Source organism: Chionomys nivalis, chromosome 8, assembly GCF_950005125.1.
Source record: "Chionomys nivalis chromosome 8, mChiNiv1.1, whole genome shotgun sequence".
NCBI classification, from domain to species: Eukaryota; Metazoa; Chordata; class Mammalia; order Rodentia; family Cricetidae; genus Chionomys; species Chionomys nivalis.
Genome location: NC_080093.1, coordinates 51,465,103 through 51,483,732, shown reverse-complemented (window position 1 = coordinate 51,483,732; position 18,630 = coordinate 51,465,103). Strand labels below are relative to the sequence as shown.

General features: G+C 41.9%; 1 protein-coding gene across 7 annotated transcripts in view; it reads left to right on the top strand.

Moving 5' to 3' along the window:
* The window catches only part of Kmt5b (lysine methyltransferase 5B), a 47,572-nt gene that overhangs the window by 10,857 nt on the left and 18,085 nt on the right, over nt 1-18,630 (top strand). For 4 of the 7 annotated variants that reach the window (XM_057777356.1, XM_057777357.1, XM_057777358.1 and 1 more), the window contains 3 exons: nt 5,819-6,054; nt 11,228-11,375; nt 14,662-14,730. In XM_057777356.1, the coding sequence (XP_057633339.1) occupies nt 5,895-6,054; nt 11,228-11,375; nt 14,662-14,730 (377 nt within the window). In that variant the 5' untranslated portion in view covers nt 5,819-5,894. Of the gene's footprint in view, nt 1-5,818; nt 6,055-7,382; nt 7,418-11,227; nt 11,376-14,661; nt 14,731-18,630 lie in introns of those variants that run through there. The other 3 variants (XM_057777360.1, XM_057777359.1, XM_057777361.1) reach the window with 2 other exon arrangements.

Genomic DNA, 18,630 nt, shown 5'->3' with positions numbered 1-18,630 from the left:
TTTAACTACTAATCTTCCTGCTTCTGCATCCCAAGTTTTGGGATCATAGGCATCTGTTACCATGTTCACCAGTTGTTAAAGTTTACTTAGCACTAGAGCTAGACAGGTGGCTCGGCAGTGTAGAGCACTTACTGCTTTTTCAGGGGCTCCAGGGTTAAGTCCTTCCCAGCATCATGTAGCAGTTTACAGCATTCTGTAACTCCAGTTTGAGGTGGTCCAGTATCTCCAGGTAACACACTCCCTGAAGCACTTTAAGTCCCAGCATTCCAGAGGCAGGGGCAAAGTAGATGGGTGATATTTGAGGCCAGCCTGGTCTACAGAGTGAGTTCCAGGACAGCCAGGGATACACAGAGAAACCTTATCTCAAAATACCAAAATAAATAAATAAATTTTACTTAAAAAGTAAAGAACAGTGCATGCTCTTAATTATTGAGCCATTTAAATCTTTAGTCTTCCAAATAAATAAATTAGACCCTAAAAGCCATCTCAAATTAATCAGTCTATTTATAGCATCTCTCAATCTTTGAGTTTAATTTACATATATCTTTCCTGACATTTGAGATTTCTTTCTTTTGCTAATCTTCTTTCTCTTGCCATCTTTTTCAGTACATACTCTGTATTCTTCAGTGCATGTTTAGAGACATAAATCCATGTAGGATGCTTATTTCTTAGCAGGGCTGTCATCAGTGGCCTGTCCTGACTTGCCTTCTGAATCTCTGCAGCCTCTACCCAAGATGACTCTTCCTTCAATTGCTGTTCCTGGCTGCTCTTTGTGCCTCCATCCTGCTCCTTGTCCTGGGGTGCTTTGTGCTCACCTTGCTCTTTTTTTTTTTTTTTTTTGGTAAGATTTACTTATTTATTATGTATACTGTGTTCTGTCTGCATGTGTGCCTGCAGGCCAAAAGAGGGCATCTGGCCTCATTATAGATGGTTGTGAGCCACCATGTGGCTGCTGGGAATTGAATTCGGGACCTCTGGAAGAGCAGTTTAGTGCTCTTAACCGCTGAGCTATCTCTCCAGCTCCAGCCCTTGACTTTTGATTATTAGCTGGCCTTCTCAGTTCTTAGACTTTCTTTATCCACGCTCAGGCCTAGACAAATTTGGTTCTGTGACTTGAAGTACCATCAGCACCGTGACACCACATGGTATCCCCAGCTTATTTCTTAGTCCTGTGTCAGTTGCTTTGGTCTACTTGGCTCTCTAGACAGTATTCTAGAAATGATCAAAGCCTGAGATTCCTGTAGTCTTTGTCAACTGCCTCAGGATTTTTCATTTAAACTTAATGGGTCCTCATTGTCTCACTTCCACATTTAGTTTCTCAGTAAGTGCTGTCCATGAAACATTCAGAGAAGATCCTGAAGTCAGCCATTTCTTACTACCTATGCAAGCCAGTGGTACATCTTTACTTTTAATTTGTGAGCTTTTCACAACAGTAGCCTGCCAGCATGATTATTTAAAATTGAGGTGGATGCTAATACCACTCTGCTTCCTCTGTTTCTGAAGGAATAAATGCTATCTTCAATGGCTTCTAAAAATCTTCTTTCTGTGGCTTGTTTCTTTTAGCCTCTCTGCCCTGCCCTGCCCTGCCCCTCTACCCTCTTGTCTGCTCAGCCACACTAGACTGTAAAGGTGTGTGTTTGCCTTTTCTATTCCTAGTACACTTTTGATTGCAGCTAGCTTCCTCTCTTCCCTTAGCTTTTTGAGAAAAAAAGTCATCACACCTGCTTGACCAGAAACATTCCTGCTAATACTGCTTTTCTGTTCTTTAACAAGAATGTGCTGACAATATTTTTTTAATGCTGTTATGAATATCAAATGTACAGGTATCCGTGTAGTTCCTGCTTTCAGGGTTTTTAAAGAGATATATTTATGTGTGTGAGTGTTATGCCTACATATGTGTGTGATCTGTATGTAAGCCTGTTCCTGGGGAGGCCAGAAGAGGATGGTGAATCTCCTGGAACTTGAGTTACAGACAGTTCTGAGCCACCATGTGGGTGCTAGGTGCTGAACCTAGTTCCTCTGCAAGAACAAGTGCTCTTAACTGCTGAGCCATCTCCTCAACTTCTCAATTGAGTTTTTTTGTTTTTGCTTATCCAAATTTATTTCTGTGTCTGTGCCATGGTGCACATGTGCAGGTCAGGACAACCTCTGCCTTTATATGGGTCCTGGGAATGGAACTTAAGCTGCCAGGCCTATGAAAAAAAACCCTTATCCACTGAGCCATTGAGTTTGCTTTGATTATTTATCGTTTCCTGGTGTTTTTCCACAGGCGGGCTGGGGAGATGGGTCAGTTGGTAAAATGCCTGAAGAACTGAGTTCAGATCCCTAGCACCCATGTAAAAGCTAGATTTAGCAGTATATCATGAAATTGGATAGCAAGCCAGCTGGGTGTGGTGGTCCATGCCTTTAATCCTATGTCTGGGGAGGGAGAGACAGAAAGGTCTTTGTGAGTTTGAGGCCAGCCTTGTCTGTACAGCATGCTTCTATGCAGAATCCTTCCATTCCAACAGAGTCCCCTTCAGGAGCATCTGGTGAGTGGTAGACTCCTGGCACAAGTGCCCCCTACGCTGTGGACCTGTATAGACAACAGCATCATTGACCACAGTGGATCAGCCCTGCTGTAGTTGTTCTTGGCTTTTGATCTATGGTCTGTCACGGTGAGAGCAGCTTGCAGTGACTGAAGTGCTGTTGCTGGGATGATTTGCTGCTGAACTTTTTCCTAGAACTCAGAACAGATTTTTTTGGTAGAACTTCAGGTATGTTAAATTTCTGTTTCATGAATTTTCTTGAAAAGAAAATTGGCCTCTTGTCTTTACTCTGGCAGATGGCACAATGAAGGAATGATTTAAAACAGTTGTGTGCACCACACACGTTTCATCACACTGGGCTTCTTTGAGTCCCGAGTCGAACTCTCAGCTGGAATTTAAAGATTCTGCACAGAGTAGTTGCTCTATTGGGATCCAAGTTCTGACCCAGAACCCGGGTCAGGCAGCTCACAAATCTGTAACTCCAGCTCTATGGGATATGATGCCCCTTTTTGGCCTTTGTGGGCACTGGCACAAACATTACATAAAAGCCATATCTATCAGTCCTGTTCTACAGAGTTAACACTTCGTACTCCTAAAAACACATTCTTCGGTCATTATTAATAAAGTGTGTGTCACATGGGACGGTCTTTGGACAGATTTCCAAAAGGACCAAAAGAACTTGAGGTTCTCTCTCTCTCTCTTTCTCTCTCTCTTTTTTTTTCCTTCTTTTATTTTCTTTTCTTCCCCCTAGAGGCACAGAACCAAAGTGCTGAGCCAGAAGCATAGATAGTAGCAAATAGTAGCAAGAGAAGTAGGGAGGTCATAGGTGTTGTCTGTATGTCCTGCTGTATCTGTGTTTGAGCTTTAGCATTGTGGGTGTCATCAGTTTAGACCTCAACCTTTATTAATAGCTGAGAGTTCTGGTCCACTGTGTGTTGTCCCAGACGCTGGGGGTGGAGACAAGAACACTGAATTCTGGGCTGGAGAAATGGTTCAGTGATTCAGAACACTGGCTGCTCTCACAGGAGACCAGGGTTTGATTCTCAGCACCCACATGGCAGCTCACAGCCATCTATAACTCAGTTTCAGGCGATCTAAAACTCTCTTCCTCTTTGGGCACCGGGAATGCATGTGGTGCACGAACATTGCATGCAGGTAAAACACCCATACACAGAAAATAAAAATATTGATTCATTGGTTCTATAATTTAAAAAACTTTTATTTGGCCAGTAGTGGTGGCACATACCTTTAATGCACTCAGGAAGCAGAAACAGGTGGATCTCATGAGTTTGGGGCCAGCCTGGTCTACAGAGTGAGTTCCAGGACTGTTAACACAGAGAAACCCTGTCTTGAAAACAAACAAAAACAATTTTTTTTTTTTTTTGCTTAGGAGGGTAAGTTATGTAAAGTGGTGCTCATGTGAAAGGTCGCCTTTCAGGATATGGTTCTCTCCTTTTACCTTGTGGATTCTGGGCATCAAACACAGGTTGTCAGCCTTGGTGACAAGCAATCTCACCGACTCAGTCATCTTGTTGCTCTTCTAGAGGACTTGAGTTTGCTTCCCAGCAGCCACAACTGCTTGTTAACTCCAGCTCCAGATGCTGTGCACACATGGCATACTGTAATGTAATTCTTTCTTCCCAAGCTTAAACATTGAACACGGTATTTGATCATCAGTAAAAGGTCTTTGGGCACAATTCAAGGCTGAAGAGATGGTTTAGTGGTTAAAAGTATATACTGCTCTTGCAGAGGACCTGACTTCAATCTTAGCACCCACACCAATTATCTCATAGCCCCTCTAACTCTATCTTCCAAGGACTTGATATCTCTGTCTTCCAAGGGCACCAGAATTTGCACATATTCCCACACAGAGACAAATACATATACACATACTTAATAAAAATATTTTCAGTTTCTAAACAAAATTTGCTATTTAGATATTTAGCTTATATCTGATGTAGTTCACGTACCCTGACCTGCAGGAACTTTTCTGAGTTTAATGAAGATCCTACAAGACCTGAAAGACAGGTACAATCAAAGTTCAACAGTACTTGAATTTGAATAGGAACAGACCTAGAGGATAGTGCCTCGGAGACTGGTCCATCAGCCAGGAATCTTTTATCTGTCAACTGAGCCTACCCACCCCCCTTTTTCCCTCTGTGAAGTCATACAAAGAACTCTGAAGGCACATAGAAATCGATGCTTTGTGTTTGTATCATTCAATGTGTGTATTCCTTGGCAGTCTTCAGAATTTATCATGAGGCAAGGGTTGTGGTTCAGTGCAGAATACATGTTCAGCCTGTGTGAGAGCCTGGCTTCAGTCATCACTCGCTCTCAACACTTGGAGGTTTCTATGCCTTCATGAAGAGAAAGATCCAATGTCTGCTGTGGATAAAACCCGGAGAGCTGTACTTGGAAGTGCTGAGTTGCATTATTTCTGTTGCAGGCTAGCTGCAGCATTTCACTGTGCACTGACGGGGTTGTGCTAGTATTACAGACTCCCTCCAGTTCTGAGGAACTGCAATTTTACACATTCTCACTTGTGCTCTTTAGTCTGACTTGGACTAAAGTGTCATCCTTAGTGAAGTGACATCACAAGCAGCATTGTCACTCATTCCATTAACAATAGCAAATGTGACCTATCAGACCCCAAATAAATCCCTATCCCCAAATCCAGCTAAAGTTGAGATAGTGACGACTGTGTACACATTGCTTCCCTCAGTTTTCTTGCCATTGTGAAGCACAGTAAGGCACATGTTTCCAAATGGGTATGACTGGTACTTGAATACGAGTCATTAAATGCCTTCAAAGAGTGGAAAAATAGGAAATTTGTGTCATGAATCTGGAGATGAGAGGACACCTGGGGAAAGCTGGTTCTTTCCTTCCCACCTGTGGGCCTGGAAATCGGGTGTGGTGTTGGTCAGCTTCTCACACAGAGTAATGTGGTAAAGGTTGCAGTAGTCCTTATTTCACCTAGATGCCTTTTCCCAAGCTTTCCTAGCCCCGAGAGAGGTTCATTCCCTGTAGTTTACTAACAGTTTCTAGAGCATTACCATTGTATCAGCGGGTTCTTAAGCTGTGCCCAGGCAATAACGGTTTTCCACTCTTGGTAACTGGAAAGGAAATGTTTATGGAGCTAGAGGCTGGCTGTGGGAAGTTTGGGGCACTGTAGTCTTGAGACATGTGGTGGTGGAAGGGAGACAAGAGTGGTCTGTGTGTCTACGGTCTGTTGACATGGTCTTTCATATATTTACCTCCCCGTTTTGTTTCTCATGTTTTGTTTCTGTTAGGAGAGAACATTGAAATTATTCTCTAAGCTATCTGAAGAGAGTGACTAAATGCTCCTGGGTCAGGCTGTCTGTGGGTATGAAGTGGTTGGGAGACTCCAAGAACATGGTGGTGAATGGCAGGAGAAATGGAGGCAAGTTGTCTAATGACCATCAGCAGAATCAATCAAAATTACAGCACTCGGGCAAGGACACCCTGAAGACTGGCAGAAACGCCGTTGAGAGGCGGTCCAACAGATGTATGTACACGCTTCGTCTCTGTTGTCACTGTGCTGCCACCTTGTCCTCAGCTTCCACGTGCTCTTGTCATCAGCTCCCTCTGCTCTCACACAGCAGGAGTCTTTTCATTCTCTGAAGTCCATTCTGATTCTTTTCTTCTTTTCTCTTTTTTGGTGTGTGTGTGTGTCTCCCATTATGTTGCCAGAGTTTGACTTAAACTCCTCAGCTCAAGTGATCCTCCTGCTTCAGCCTCCCCAGTAGTTGGGACTACAGACACAATAGCAGTTTTGATTCTTATCATGTAAAATGTGAAACTTAAGTTTCATGCTTTATGTAATTTCTGTGATGCTTATTTACCCATAACTTATAGAAAGTTTATCTGTTCTGTAGGAGTTTTTAAAATGCTACTACTGAATTTCTTATATTTAAGTATAAATAAATGTCTTGATGTAAAATCCATAAATACTTCATGGAGCAAGCTGAACCATACAATCACCTCTTCTACATGAGGAGTGGACGAAGAAGAGATGGCCCTTAGGGCACCCCCACAGTCCCTGCCATATGTTCACATTTCATGGACTGCTGAACTACAGGGAAAGCCTATAAGATTGTTGTGACTGTCTATGGTTTTTGGTGGGGATGAGGCTATTTTTTTTGAGTTGAAGAAATTGTAGGATGGTTCCTGTTTCTTGTCTCCTCACAACAAAACACCCTAGAACAAGCCTGTGCCTGAATGGATAGTTACAGGAATATTTTTCAGAAGTGTCTGCCCATGTTCAGGATGACTCTTTCAATTTCTACTTTTCTTAACATCGGTCAGTCAATATGGAATTCCTCAGTTGTGTTGGCTGGCCTGCTGTAGGTTCAAAACATGGTCTCCTTAGCTTTACTAGTCCATGCTGTTCTTTGGGCTCAGGTGCCTTTACTCTTTCTAGATCTGCTCAGATCACTGTTTCTGTGGAAAATTGGGCATAATTCCTGTTTGAAATTAAGAGTGTGAGGGAATCCCAAACTAACTAGCTCTTCTCTACGTAGATACAACTCCCCCAAACTGCTGTCAGCATAGGCTGGAAACTGTGCTCTCTCAGTGGTATTGTAGTAGTCCGAAAATAGGCATTTCTGAAACTTTAAAATTGTTGACTTCTTGTTTTTTAGTAAAAGGTTTTCATTTAAGTTAAACTGTTGAAGATACAGGATGTGGAGAAGACAGCATCGTGCTGAATGTTGTCGGGCAGGTTGAATGGTGCAGAGCCAGTGACAGGAGAAGGAGCAAAGTGTTGTGTCAAAGAAGATGGTCAACCTGACTTAAAACCAGGGCCCAGAACACATAAACCAAATGCTGACAGCACTTGAGAGAAAATGGACAGTGTAGCAGGAAATCAGGTACTACAGCAATCCACTTTCAGGGCCCAACAGTAGGCCAAAGGTGAACAGGAAAAGGGTAGATTTAAACAGCCCTGTAAATGAACTAGACCAGTCAGATATCAGAAGAACATCTGTTCACCAACAGTGTTACTCATTATTCTCAAAGTACACATGAAACATTCTCTAGGGCATATAATATGCCAGGCTATGTAAAAAAAAAACATAAGCAAACTTAAAAAGATTGAAGTCATAAAAATGTCTACCATAGAATGAAAATTAGAATCAATGCAAATTTTCTACTACACCATCATAAATGACTATTGATTCAAAGAAAAAAATCAAAAAGGAAAGCAAGTTGAGTAAGGTGATAACCTTAATCCCAGTACTTGGGAAGCAGAGGCAGGCAGATCTCTGAGTTCAAGGCTAGCCTGTTCTACAGAGTGAGCTCCAGGACAGGCTCCAAAACTACACAGAGAAACCCTGTTTCAAAAAACCAAAATAAAAAAACTGTTTCAGTTCATCAAAAATGAAGTGCAGCCAGGCGGTGGTGGCACACGCCTTTAATCCCAGCACTCGGGAGGCAGAGGCAGGCGGATCTCTGTGAGTTCGAGGCCAGCCTGGTCTACAAGAGCTAGTTCCAGGACAGGAACCAAAAGCTACGGAGAAACCTTGTCTCGAAAAATCAAAAAAAAAAAAAAAAAAGAAAAAAAGAAAAATGAAGTGCAGGGCTAGAGAGATGGCTCAGCAGTTAAAAGTGTTTACTGTTCTTTCAGAGAACCTAAGTTTAAAGTCTATCACCTTCTTCTGGCCTTGGCAGGCTCCCACATGTATGTGGTGCACATAAACTCAGACAGGCACGCATACATGGGTGTGAAGTACAGAACTGGGCATAGTGGCACATGCTTGTAATCTTATCTCCTGGCAGGGTGAGGCAGAAAGATTGCCTAAGTTTGAAGTCATCTTGTGCTATATAACAATATTCTGTTTCAGAAAATAAGCCAGGCAGTGGTCGTACACACCTTTAACCCCAGCACTTGGGAGGCAGAAGCAGGTGAATCTCTTGAGTTCGAGTCCAGCCTGGTCTACAGAGTGAATTCCAGGACAGTCAGGGCTACAAAGAGAAACCCTGTCTTGTGGAGGAAAAAAGCGAAGGAAGAAGAAAACAAAAACAGGTTAAGAGCACTGGCTATTCTTCCAGAGGTCCTTAGTTCAGTTCCCAGCACTCACATGGTGGCTCACAACCATCTGTAATGAGATCTAGGCCCTCTTCTGGCATGCAGGCATACATGCAGGCAGAACACTACACATAATAAATAAGTCATTTTTTAAAAAATCTCCTAACTGCTGCAGTAATCAGCACAAGGATGATCCAGCACATCTGTGTTTCTGGAATAGATTTGAGAACCAGAATAGATCTCACAGTTTTGATCTGTCTGCAAAGGTAGGAGGGTTTACTAGGACTAAAGCTCATGGTTTCTAGACAAGTGCCTTCCCATTGAACTGCATCCCTAGCCCTGTTTTGTTTCTTGGGGTTTTTTTGTTTGTTTGTTTTGTTTTGTATTTTTTTTTTAGTAGAGGCCAGGAAAAATACAGTGAAAGAAAATCAAATTTCTGCATCCAGAATGAAGGGAACCTGGCACAATATGTGTGTATGAAAAATTAAAAGTCCCAGGAACAAACACAGGCAACATTTTCCTGACTTCACATTAAGCAAATGTTAAGTAGGATGTTAAAAACACAAAAAACAAGAAAAAATTCAAAATCACAAACTGTTACAGGTAATCATCAAAAAGTGAAAAGACAAACTTACAAAATATGTCTGTAAAGGGTTATCTCAAGAATATGCGAAGATCTCTTGAACACCAGGGTAAAAGACAAAATCCAATTTTAAAATGGACTAAAGATCTGAGTAGACATATTGCTCCAGAGATGCACAAGCAGCCAGTAGATATTTAGTGAGCCCAGCATATTTAGACAGCACTTCACTGTCTCCTGGATGGTTAGAATCAAGAGGACACGCAGTAGCTGCTATTGGCAAGGACTGGGAGCCTTGGACTTCCCCACTCTGGTGGAGATGAGAGCCCCACTGGGAAGACTTCGTGGACACACAGTATTTTACACAGAGGTTTGTGCCTGCATTATCCATAATAATCGCCAAATGGATCAGATGTATCTACCAGCTGCAGTGGAGTATTCTTTTACCTATAAAAACAAAAATATTGATAAATAGTGTAACATGATGAATTATGCCAATTGGAAGAAGCTAGTCACAGAGGATCACACATACTATGTATGTTTCCACCATGTGAGGTTCTCAGAACAGGCAAATTGAAAGAGACAAAGTAGATTAGTGGTTGCTACAGTCTTGAGCCGTTGGGGAGGACAGTGAGGCTTCTTTTGAGTCAAAGTGCGGGGCATGTTGAGAGAACAGTTCTGTGACTCTGGTAACCATGGAGCTGTTTGTTTCACTTGGTGAATTGTGTTGAAGATCAATTTCAACACAACTTTGAGAAAATGGAGCAGGTATAGGCCTGAGGATATATATAGCTCAGTGGTCATTTTGCATGCTGAAGCCCTAGGTTTGACCCAGGCAACAATTTAGATTGCTTTTTATTGTTGTGATTTTTATGTGTATGGGTGTTTTGCCTGCATGTGTGTCTGTATATGTACCTGGTGCCTTCAGAAGTCAGATCCCATGCCACACAGTGATAATAACATGCCTTTAATCCCAGCACTCAGGAGTCAAGGCAGGAGGATCTCTCTGAGTTCGAGACCAGTGTGGTCTACAGAGTGAGTTTGAGGATATCCAGGGCTACACAGAGAAACCCTGTCTCAAAAAAAAAGGGGGTGGAGTCAGATCCCATGGGACTGGAGTTGCAGACAGTTGTGAGCTGTTATATGAGTGCTAGGAATTGAACCCAGATCCTCTGGGAAAGTAGCCAGTGTTCTTAATGGCCAAGCCATCTCTCCAGCCTCTTCGATAATTAGATAACTTTTCACATACCTGATTGCAACAGTCATATACCTACCTCTTAGCAAAGACTCGTGTTTATTTTGTCAAAGAATGGATGAAAAGGTTAAACCTCCCACTGTGACTCATTCTTCATGTGCTGGTTTTGAGAACCTAAACTAAGCACTTTGTAAATTGTGTGCTGATTAAATTGTGTGCTGATTCGAGGAGTGGACTGAACACAACCCATCAGCCCTCACCAGCACTGATGAAACTTTATGCATGCTTTCTCTGCGTTGCTTCTCCACAGTGAAACCCAACCACTTCACGCTATCCATTCAGTTCTCTCATTGAGAATTCTCTCAGACGCAAGTTGGATAGAAATTAGCCTCTCATTTTCATTATACTTCTTTCCCAGCTTCTGTGTAACTAATCTCAGGCAAGTTTTTTAACCTTTGGCCTTAGTTACTCATAAAGAGAATATTGACCATTCACCTGCCCAAAAGCAAGAAGTCTCATTTAATACCTTCAGACCCTTTGGTTCCTGGGATCCATATTTGTGGCCTTTCCTGTGCATCCTTTTTGCTTCCTTCTCCCCAAGCCCTGTCTGTAATGGCCTTGTGTGCTGTCTACTGTTTCTAAAGAGAAAAATAAAGCCAGCTCTCAATTCCCTGGACCTAATATTGTCAACTGCCCACAATCTCTCAATCACTGGATTATCTGCATCTGGTTGTTTTGCATAAGGGATACTGACTTCTTAATCACTAACAGTGATTGACGTAACTCCAGCTAACAATGCCAGTTTGGATGCAGTGGGGATTTGTAAGCAGATTGAGAAGTTTTCACCAAGTTATGTTTCTTTCTTTTGTTTTTCACAGGTCATGGTAACTCAGGATTTGAAGGGCAGAGTCGCTATGTGCCGTCCTCTGGAATGTCAGCCAAGGAGCTCTGTGAGAACGACGACTTAGCAACCAGTTTGGTTCTTGATCCCTATTTAGGTTTTCAAACACACAAAATGAATACTAGGTAATTTTAAGTCTTTTTCCTGCATAGACCCAGTAATGATGTCAAACTTAAGAAAACAGGTGATGAGCTGCTGGTGGTGGTGCACACCTTTAATCCCAGCACTAGGGAGGCAGAGGCAGGTGGATCTCAGTGAGTTCAAGGCCAGCCTGGTCTGCAAAGTGAGTTCCCAGGACAGCTAGAACTGTTCAGAGAAACCCTGTCTAAAAAAAAAGGAAGAAAGAAAACAAATGATGAATCTTACTTATATTTAGAATTCTAAATGATAATAGAAGTAAAGTTCTTTGATGTAGAACAGTTTTCTTTGAGCCAAGAGAAGCAAGCAGAATATGGAAAGACGACCTCCTTTCCTTTATGTGCTTTTGGGTCAGTTCATTACCTGCGTTTTCCATAAGTAAGGAGGAACCTGTTTAGAGTCTAAGATGCTCTGTCAGAAGCTACTGCAGCAGTCTTGGAATACCTCATCTGTGATAATCGCAGTGTGGGGTCATGTGTGTGTGGGAGAGAGAGAGAAATTCCCTTTCTGAGTGGTGCTAGGCATGCACCACCATGCCCAGCTGTGGTTCTGTGACATCTGAGGTCTCTCTTACTCTAGTTAGATCATCTTAGAAGTTCTTTCTCTTTCTGCTTCTGTGGCAAAGGGTTTTGGATCCAGTGGAATTGGTGCCACTGGGGATTTAGAGATAAGTCACAGACTGGGCCTATTTCTTCTCATCTCCGTCACACACAGAGGTTTCTTGTAGCCGGATGTCCATGACCATCCAGGAAGAATTGGAAAACCAGGTCAGGTGAGCTCTAATTGTCAGGGGAGATAGGAACAAGAAGGAAGCCTTACATACCCTTTCCCCTTTGAGATTTGTCCCTTCTAGAAGTAAAAACGGGACACAGTTTTTTCTCACCATCTCTGTTGTATGCCTAGAAAGAATGACAGCACAAAGGTGTCTTTGGAATTCCATGTTTCCTGCCACATGAGTCATTCACTGAACGGAAATGAAACATGCAAAACTGCACCCTTGTGCCAAACTACGACCTTACTTACACTGCTTTGAGTCCAGGTCCTCTTCTACTCAGTGAGCTTGTCTCATTATCCTGGAAAATGATCCTGATAGGATTTCAGTCACCCTCTAGTTGTATCCCTGGCTCTCTTGTGTTTTTTAAATAAGTAGATTATTAAGTTGTCTCATGTTGGTAACTTCTTGTATGTTGAGATGCAGGGGCATATGAAACATTTCAGAAAGTTATTCCGTTAAAAGCACAACAAAAGTTTTAGTGGGTTATGGAAGAATGTCTATTCTGAACCCCAGGCTCTGTTCCAGAGGATGAAGGGGTATACCTGCTATTGGCTCCCCACTAGGAAGTGTTGTGATTTCTTTCTGAGCCACTGGTGCTTCTCAGCCCATAGACGGAAACTGGGATTCTGAATTTCTAACAAGCTTCTGATCTGTATTTAGAGTATTTTAGTCTTAACCCAGGTTTCCTGAGACTCACTTAAAACCGTGTGGTCACAAAGCGAATAGAGTCCAGAGGGCTAAGGGTGGGACTCACTGGAGCACTCACCTGTCGTGAGAAAAGTGGAGAGAGAGAATAAAAGAATCTCAGAATTGTCACTTTTTTTTTTTTTTTTTTTTTTTTTTTTTTGGTTTTTCGAGACGGGGTTTCTCTGTGGTTTTGGAGCCTGTCCTGGAACTAGCTCTTGTAGACCAGGCTGGTCTCGAACTCACAGAGATCCACCTGCCTCTGCCTCCCGAGTGCTGGGATTAAAGGCGTGCGCCACCACCGCCCGGCCTGAATTGTCACATTTATTAAGGAGGACTCCTGAGTTAACTGTGTTCTCTTCCCTAAGTCAGTGTTTCTCAGTGCAGCATTTAAGTCCACTCAGCTGAACCAATGTGGGGAAATAGACAGGGCTGCTCTGCCCCCAACAGCATGGTCCCAGGCTCTTCAGGAGTCCTGGTACCATTGACAGCTTCCTCACACAGGAGTTTGAGCAGCTCCTAAGCTTGTTGAGGAATGCAGTTTCTTCTCTCTTTGTCTCTCTTCATCTGCTTGCTTCTGGTTCTGGGGATGGCCTCACACCTTCTAAGCAAGACTACCACTGGCCTATAATCTCAGCTCTATTCTTACCTACCATTTACCTCCTCTCTTCATCTTTCAGTGTGCTTTCAGGAATGTGTTTTAAAGAAATGGTAGTTTTATGATTTGAGAATTTACAAAGCCAGCTCTGTTTTGAATGTTTATGCTCTGACTTTTCATTTATTGATTTTTGGTTTTGAGGCAGGGTCTTGCTGTGTAGCCAAGATTGGCCTTCACATTTACAGTTCTTCTGCCTTGGCCTCCTGAGTGCTGTGTTAAAGGCGTGCGGTCCCATGCTTGGCTCAAGTGCTGATGTTTCAGTCTGAGTGTCCCAGCAGAGCTATATCATGAGAGCATAGTAAACATAAAACACAAATTTCCATTTCCTGAGATTTTTTGAGTTGCTTCTTGTCAACTATGAAACTTATATTTTCTTTGTTGCAATAGACAAGGGCAAGAGAGATGGGTTAGTGGTTAAGAGCACTGGCTGCCCTTCCAGAGGACCCAAGCTCAATTCCCAACACCCAAATGGCAGCTCACAACTGTCTGCAATTCCAGTTCCATGGTACCTGACATCCATGACAAAACACCAATGCACATAAATTAAAAGGGAGTTGGGGTTAGACGGTGGTGGCACACACCTTTAATCCCAGCAGAGCCAGGCCATGTGAGTTCAAGGCCAGCCTGGTCTACAGAGCAAGTTCATAGACAGCTGGGACTACACAGAGAAACCCTATCTCACCTAGGGGTAGGTGGTTAAGGGCAGGTATAGGTAAAAGAATAGATGTTTGTGAAGCAAGAATTATTGTCTGGAATTTTTACTTTGAAAGGTTTTCTGTTTTTTTTTTTTTTTTTTTTTTTTTTTTTCAAGCTTAAAGTTACGTAAAGTCTTAGCCTTCCATCATTATAGCTGTGTAATAATTATCCTGCCATGTGTTTTCCTTATGCATATCCTCTCCTGGATGTGCATTTATAAATAATATATATCATTTTAGAATTTGATGCTTAGAATATATATAAACTTTTTTTGTGAATCAGTGGTAAAGGGGAGAAATGATTTTAACAACCTGGCATTGCTATATGTGGAACATCCTTGTGGATTCATAAAATTGTAAATATTGGTGTTTTAAAGATTTGTGCTACTGTGAGTGTTTAGAGACAATGAATACAGATTGTACAAATGGTCTTTACTGTTGTTTGTTTTGCATTTGTATAGCGCTTTTCCTTCAAGGAGCTCAAGACATATTTCAAAAGCTGACGGTTTTTCTCACAGCAACCCTGCAAGGTAGGTAGCTCATGTTTCAGATGCAAGGCACCAGCCCATGGTTCTGTCCTTAGTAATGTGCCTTAATGCTAAGCCATTGGCCATGTCATTGAAATAGAACGTCTTTTTAATGATTTATTTTTGTTTTATGTGCATTGGTGTTTTACCTGTATGTATGTCTGCCTGAGGGTGTCGGATCGCCTGGAACTGAAGTTACAAACAGTTAAAGGCTGCTATGTAGGTGCTGGGAATTGAACCCTGGTCCTCTGGAAGAACAGCCAGTGCTCTTAACACTGAGCTGTCTCACCAGCCCCCCAAATAGGACTTTTAAAACATTTAGTAAACCTTCTAAATAGTATAATTTTGCTTGGAGGCAGAGCCAGGATCTCTGTGAGTTTGAGGCCAGCCTGGTCTACATAGCAAGTTCCATGCTAGTCAGGGTTACATGGTAACACCCTGCCTTCCTTAAAAGAGAGAGAGAGAATAGAAGGGGGAAGAAAGTCTAGTCTTAGCAATTAGTAATTTAAGCAAATTAAAAACAAACATTGGTGGGCACCTTTAATCCCATCACTCTAGAGGCAGAGGCAGGCAGATCTCTGAGTTCAAGGCCAGCCTGGTCTACAGAGTCCGATCAGTCAGAGCTACACAGAGAAACCCTGTCTCAGAAAATCACAAAAACACAAAGACTCCGACTCCAGGAAGAGCAACAAAGGGTCTGAAGTACTGGCCCATCTCTCCAATCCCATTGGGGAGAGCTTTTTAGCAATGCACATTATTATAATTATGAATGTGTTGAGATATGGGGGCTCACTGTGTAGCCCCTGGCTGATCTGGAACTTATTATGTAGACAGACTGAACCTAGCCAGCTGGCCAGGGCTGGTGAAGTCATGGATCTTAGTGGAGAACCCACCACTGCCACTTTACTAAAGCAGCACCGTCCCCAACCACATTCTAAATATGTGTCCTTACGCCACAGATAAGGGTCGTTCCTGTCTTTGAAACAGACGGCGTTCATTACAGAAAACCACAACCAATCAAAATGTAGACTAATGCATCTAAAACACAGCTCCTGTACCTGAGGCTCAAGGGTCACTGTGGAAGAGGGGCGGAAAGACTGTAAGAGCCAGATCAGAAAGTCTGCTGTGAGATTGTATCTTCTAGGAAAGTTAGAGAGGCACTTGATTGGCAGAGGCAGGGGCATCTCTGAGTTTGAGGCCAGCCTGGTCTACACAGTATATCTACATAATAAAAAAACCTTATAACAACAACAACAAAAAAACCCAAGTATAACAAGAATTCTCTTGCTTTTAAGGTCCTCAGTGACTCTTGCTCTGGCTTTTAATAATTGTTAACAGTTTTGTGTGATTGAATAATTTTTATCTCACACAGTATTGCAATAGCAGGATTTGACTTAAGCTGTTTAGTCAGGTGATGTTAGTATGTATCTGCAGGGCCACTGAAATACTATCCTCCACCACCTCCCTTTCCTCGCCATCATTCATTCTTTTTCCAGACAGGGTTTCTCTGTGTAGCCCTGGCCTTCCTGGAACTCACAGGTATTTGCCTCCTCTGCCTCCGGAGTGCTGGGATTAAAGTCACCATGCCTGACTGATACAAAGATTCTTGTTTAGTGGGTAGCCAGGGATAATTTTATGACTTTGTTTGAGGCAATACAAATCAGAAAATGAGAAACCAGAGGTCCTCTCAGGAGAGGCAGACCCCAGCAAGAATATTACAGAAAGAGTTATTTTGTGTTGATTTTAGCTCCTAGGTAGTTTGACATTGTGAACAATGAAAACTAGGGTGCTTGGAAGATATTTGAGATAGGAATGAACATGTAATCAGAAAGCAAAGGACACACAGTCCTATTAAAATTGCCTACCTCAGGCAAGTGAGATGGCTTGAAAGATAGGTAAGGCAATTGTAAGCCTTATAGCCTAAATTATTCCTAAGATTCACATAATGGAAAGAGAAAGTCATCCTCTTTACACACATGAGCACATGCATACACAAACACAAACTCATTCACTCTCATTAAGTGTGTGCATGCACCTGTCTCCATTTCAGGTCTGTAGCATATTTTTCTGTATTTTTGGATAAGTTTAGCCTTTTCTGTGATGCTGAGGACCTTAGGCATTAGGCATATGTTCTACTCTGGCCCGCATCCCCATGCTACACAGAGTCACCATTGGTCACTTCTACATTAGACACAGGAGGAAACTATCTCTTCCTGTTGTCGGAAGTTCTGCCACTTCACATCATGGATGGCTTACTGGCATTATTGAATGTTGCTTTTCTGATCACTGAACACAGTGTTATCTGTTTCCCACATTTCGTCACTTGTATTGTTGGAAATATGAGGCCGTGACCAATATTTCTGTTTGGCATATCTGTGCTGTTGTGCTGATGTTGGATGATTTTTTAGACTGTACTAAATTGAACTGGGCTTTGTGCATTTAAGTGGGAGATCTACCACTGACCTATAGTCCCCTGCTTATCTGTTGTTCATACACTTATTACCTTGTAATGTAGGGTTGCAGCAAGAATGGTTCGAATCTAATTTTAATCCATTGTGATGGCTACAGATAAGTAGTTTGAAATGATGTGGTGCTTCCCCAATCCTGCATATCTTTAGAATGTCTAAATGGTGGCCCTCCACCTCAACTCAGAACTGAAAATTGTTCTGAATTCTTTCGAAGACCCAAATTCATTAGTCTATGAGAATACATATACTGCCCAAATAGCAGTAAAACATTTCCTCTCGTATCTCAGGTGCATGTGAGTTTGAATTCTCAGATAGCTCTAGAACGATTAAAACCGAAGTATATAAGCTGCTCAGTGATGGTGCACACCTTTAATCCCAGCACTCAGGAGGCAGAGGCAGGTGGATCACTGAGTTTTGAGGTCAGCCTGGTCTATAATGTGAGTTCTAGAATAGCCTGGGCTATACAGACAAGCTCTGTCTCAGAAAAACCAAAGAAAGAAAAACAAGTAAGCCTTAATGAGATCTTGTTAATGGATGCTATCTGTGGTAGTGTATACCTATAATCCCAGCACTTGAGAGGTAGAGGCAAGAAAACTTAGCATTCAAAGCCATCCTCCTCTCCATTGGGAGATCAAGAGCACAGCCAGCTAGGGTTACATGAGATCCAGTCTCGAGAAAAAGTTAATGCTTTGTGGTAGCTTATTTTGAAGAATGTTATGATGTGTGCTGAACTTGGAGATCTTATCTCATTGTTTTCAGACTCTAAGGTCAGCACTTGAAGATTGATAAGTGCATAATAGTTCAAATACTTTTTCTCTTGAGTCACTGATATTTTTTCCTTGGGCTTTATTTGAACAGCAGTCTCTAATTCTGTTGGGAGCTTTGTTTATTTATTGTTTTTTAACATAAAACTCTATTTGAGAAAAGTAATCAGATGAAACTGACTTGCAGAGAAATTTTTGTTTTGCCTTTTTTTGCATGTGTTCTCAAGGTGATTTGTTCTTTGACTCAGTGATATCATAGTTAAAAATGATGAGCAGCAGTGCTCTCCACTGTTGAAATGATATTTTTATAATGTGCTGAGTATTTGACTAACACTTTTTTACATTGAAAAGTTTCTTGAAGGTTCTTCATAATTGCATCATAGAAGAAATTATGTCATAAGTAGTCAATTGACATCCAGCTGAAACATTCATATGTTGCTTAATTTCCCGACAAACCCCATGATGGAAAGACTTAAAAATGAACTTGGAAAATACTGACATTAGATTATTGGGTTCTGTTAAATTGTAACATATGTCTTGATTAATTTGTTTATTAATTTATATTCACCAATTATAAAATAAATTTGGAGGAAACAGAAAAAAAAATTCTGCCATTAACAGTTTTCATCACCAAGTTATGCTTTTGGAACTTCCCTGTTCTCTGGATGAAG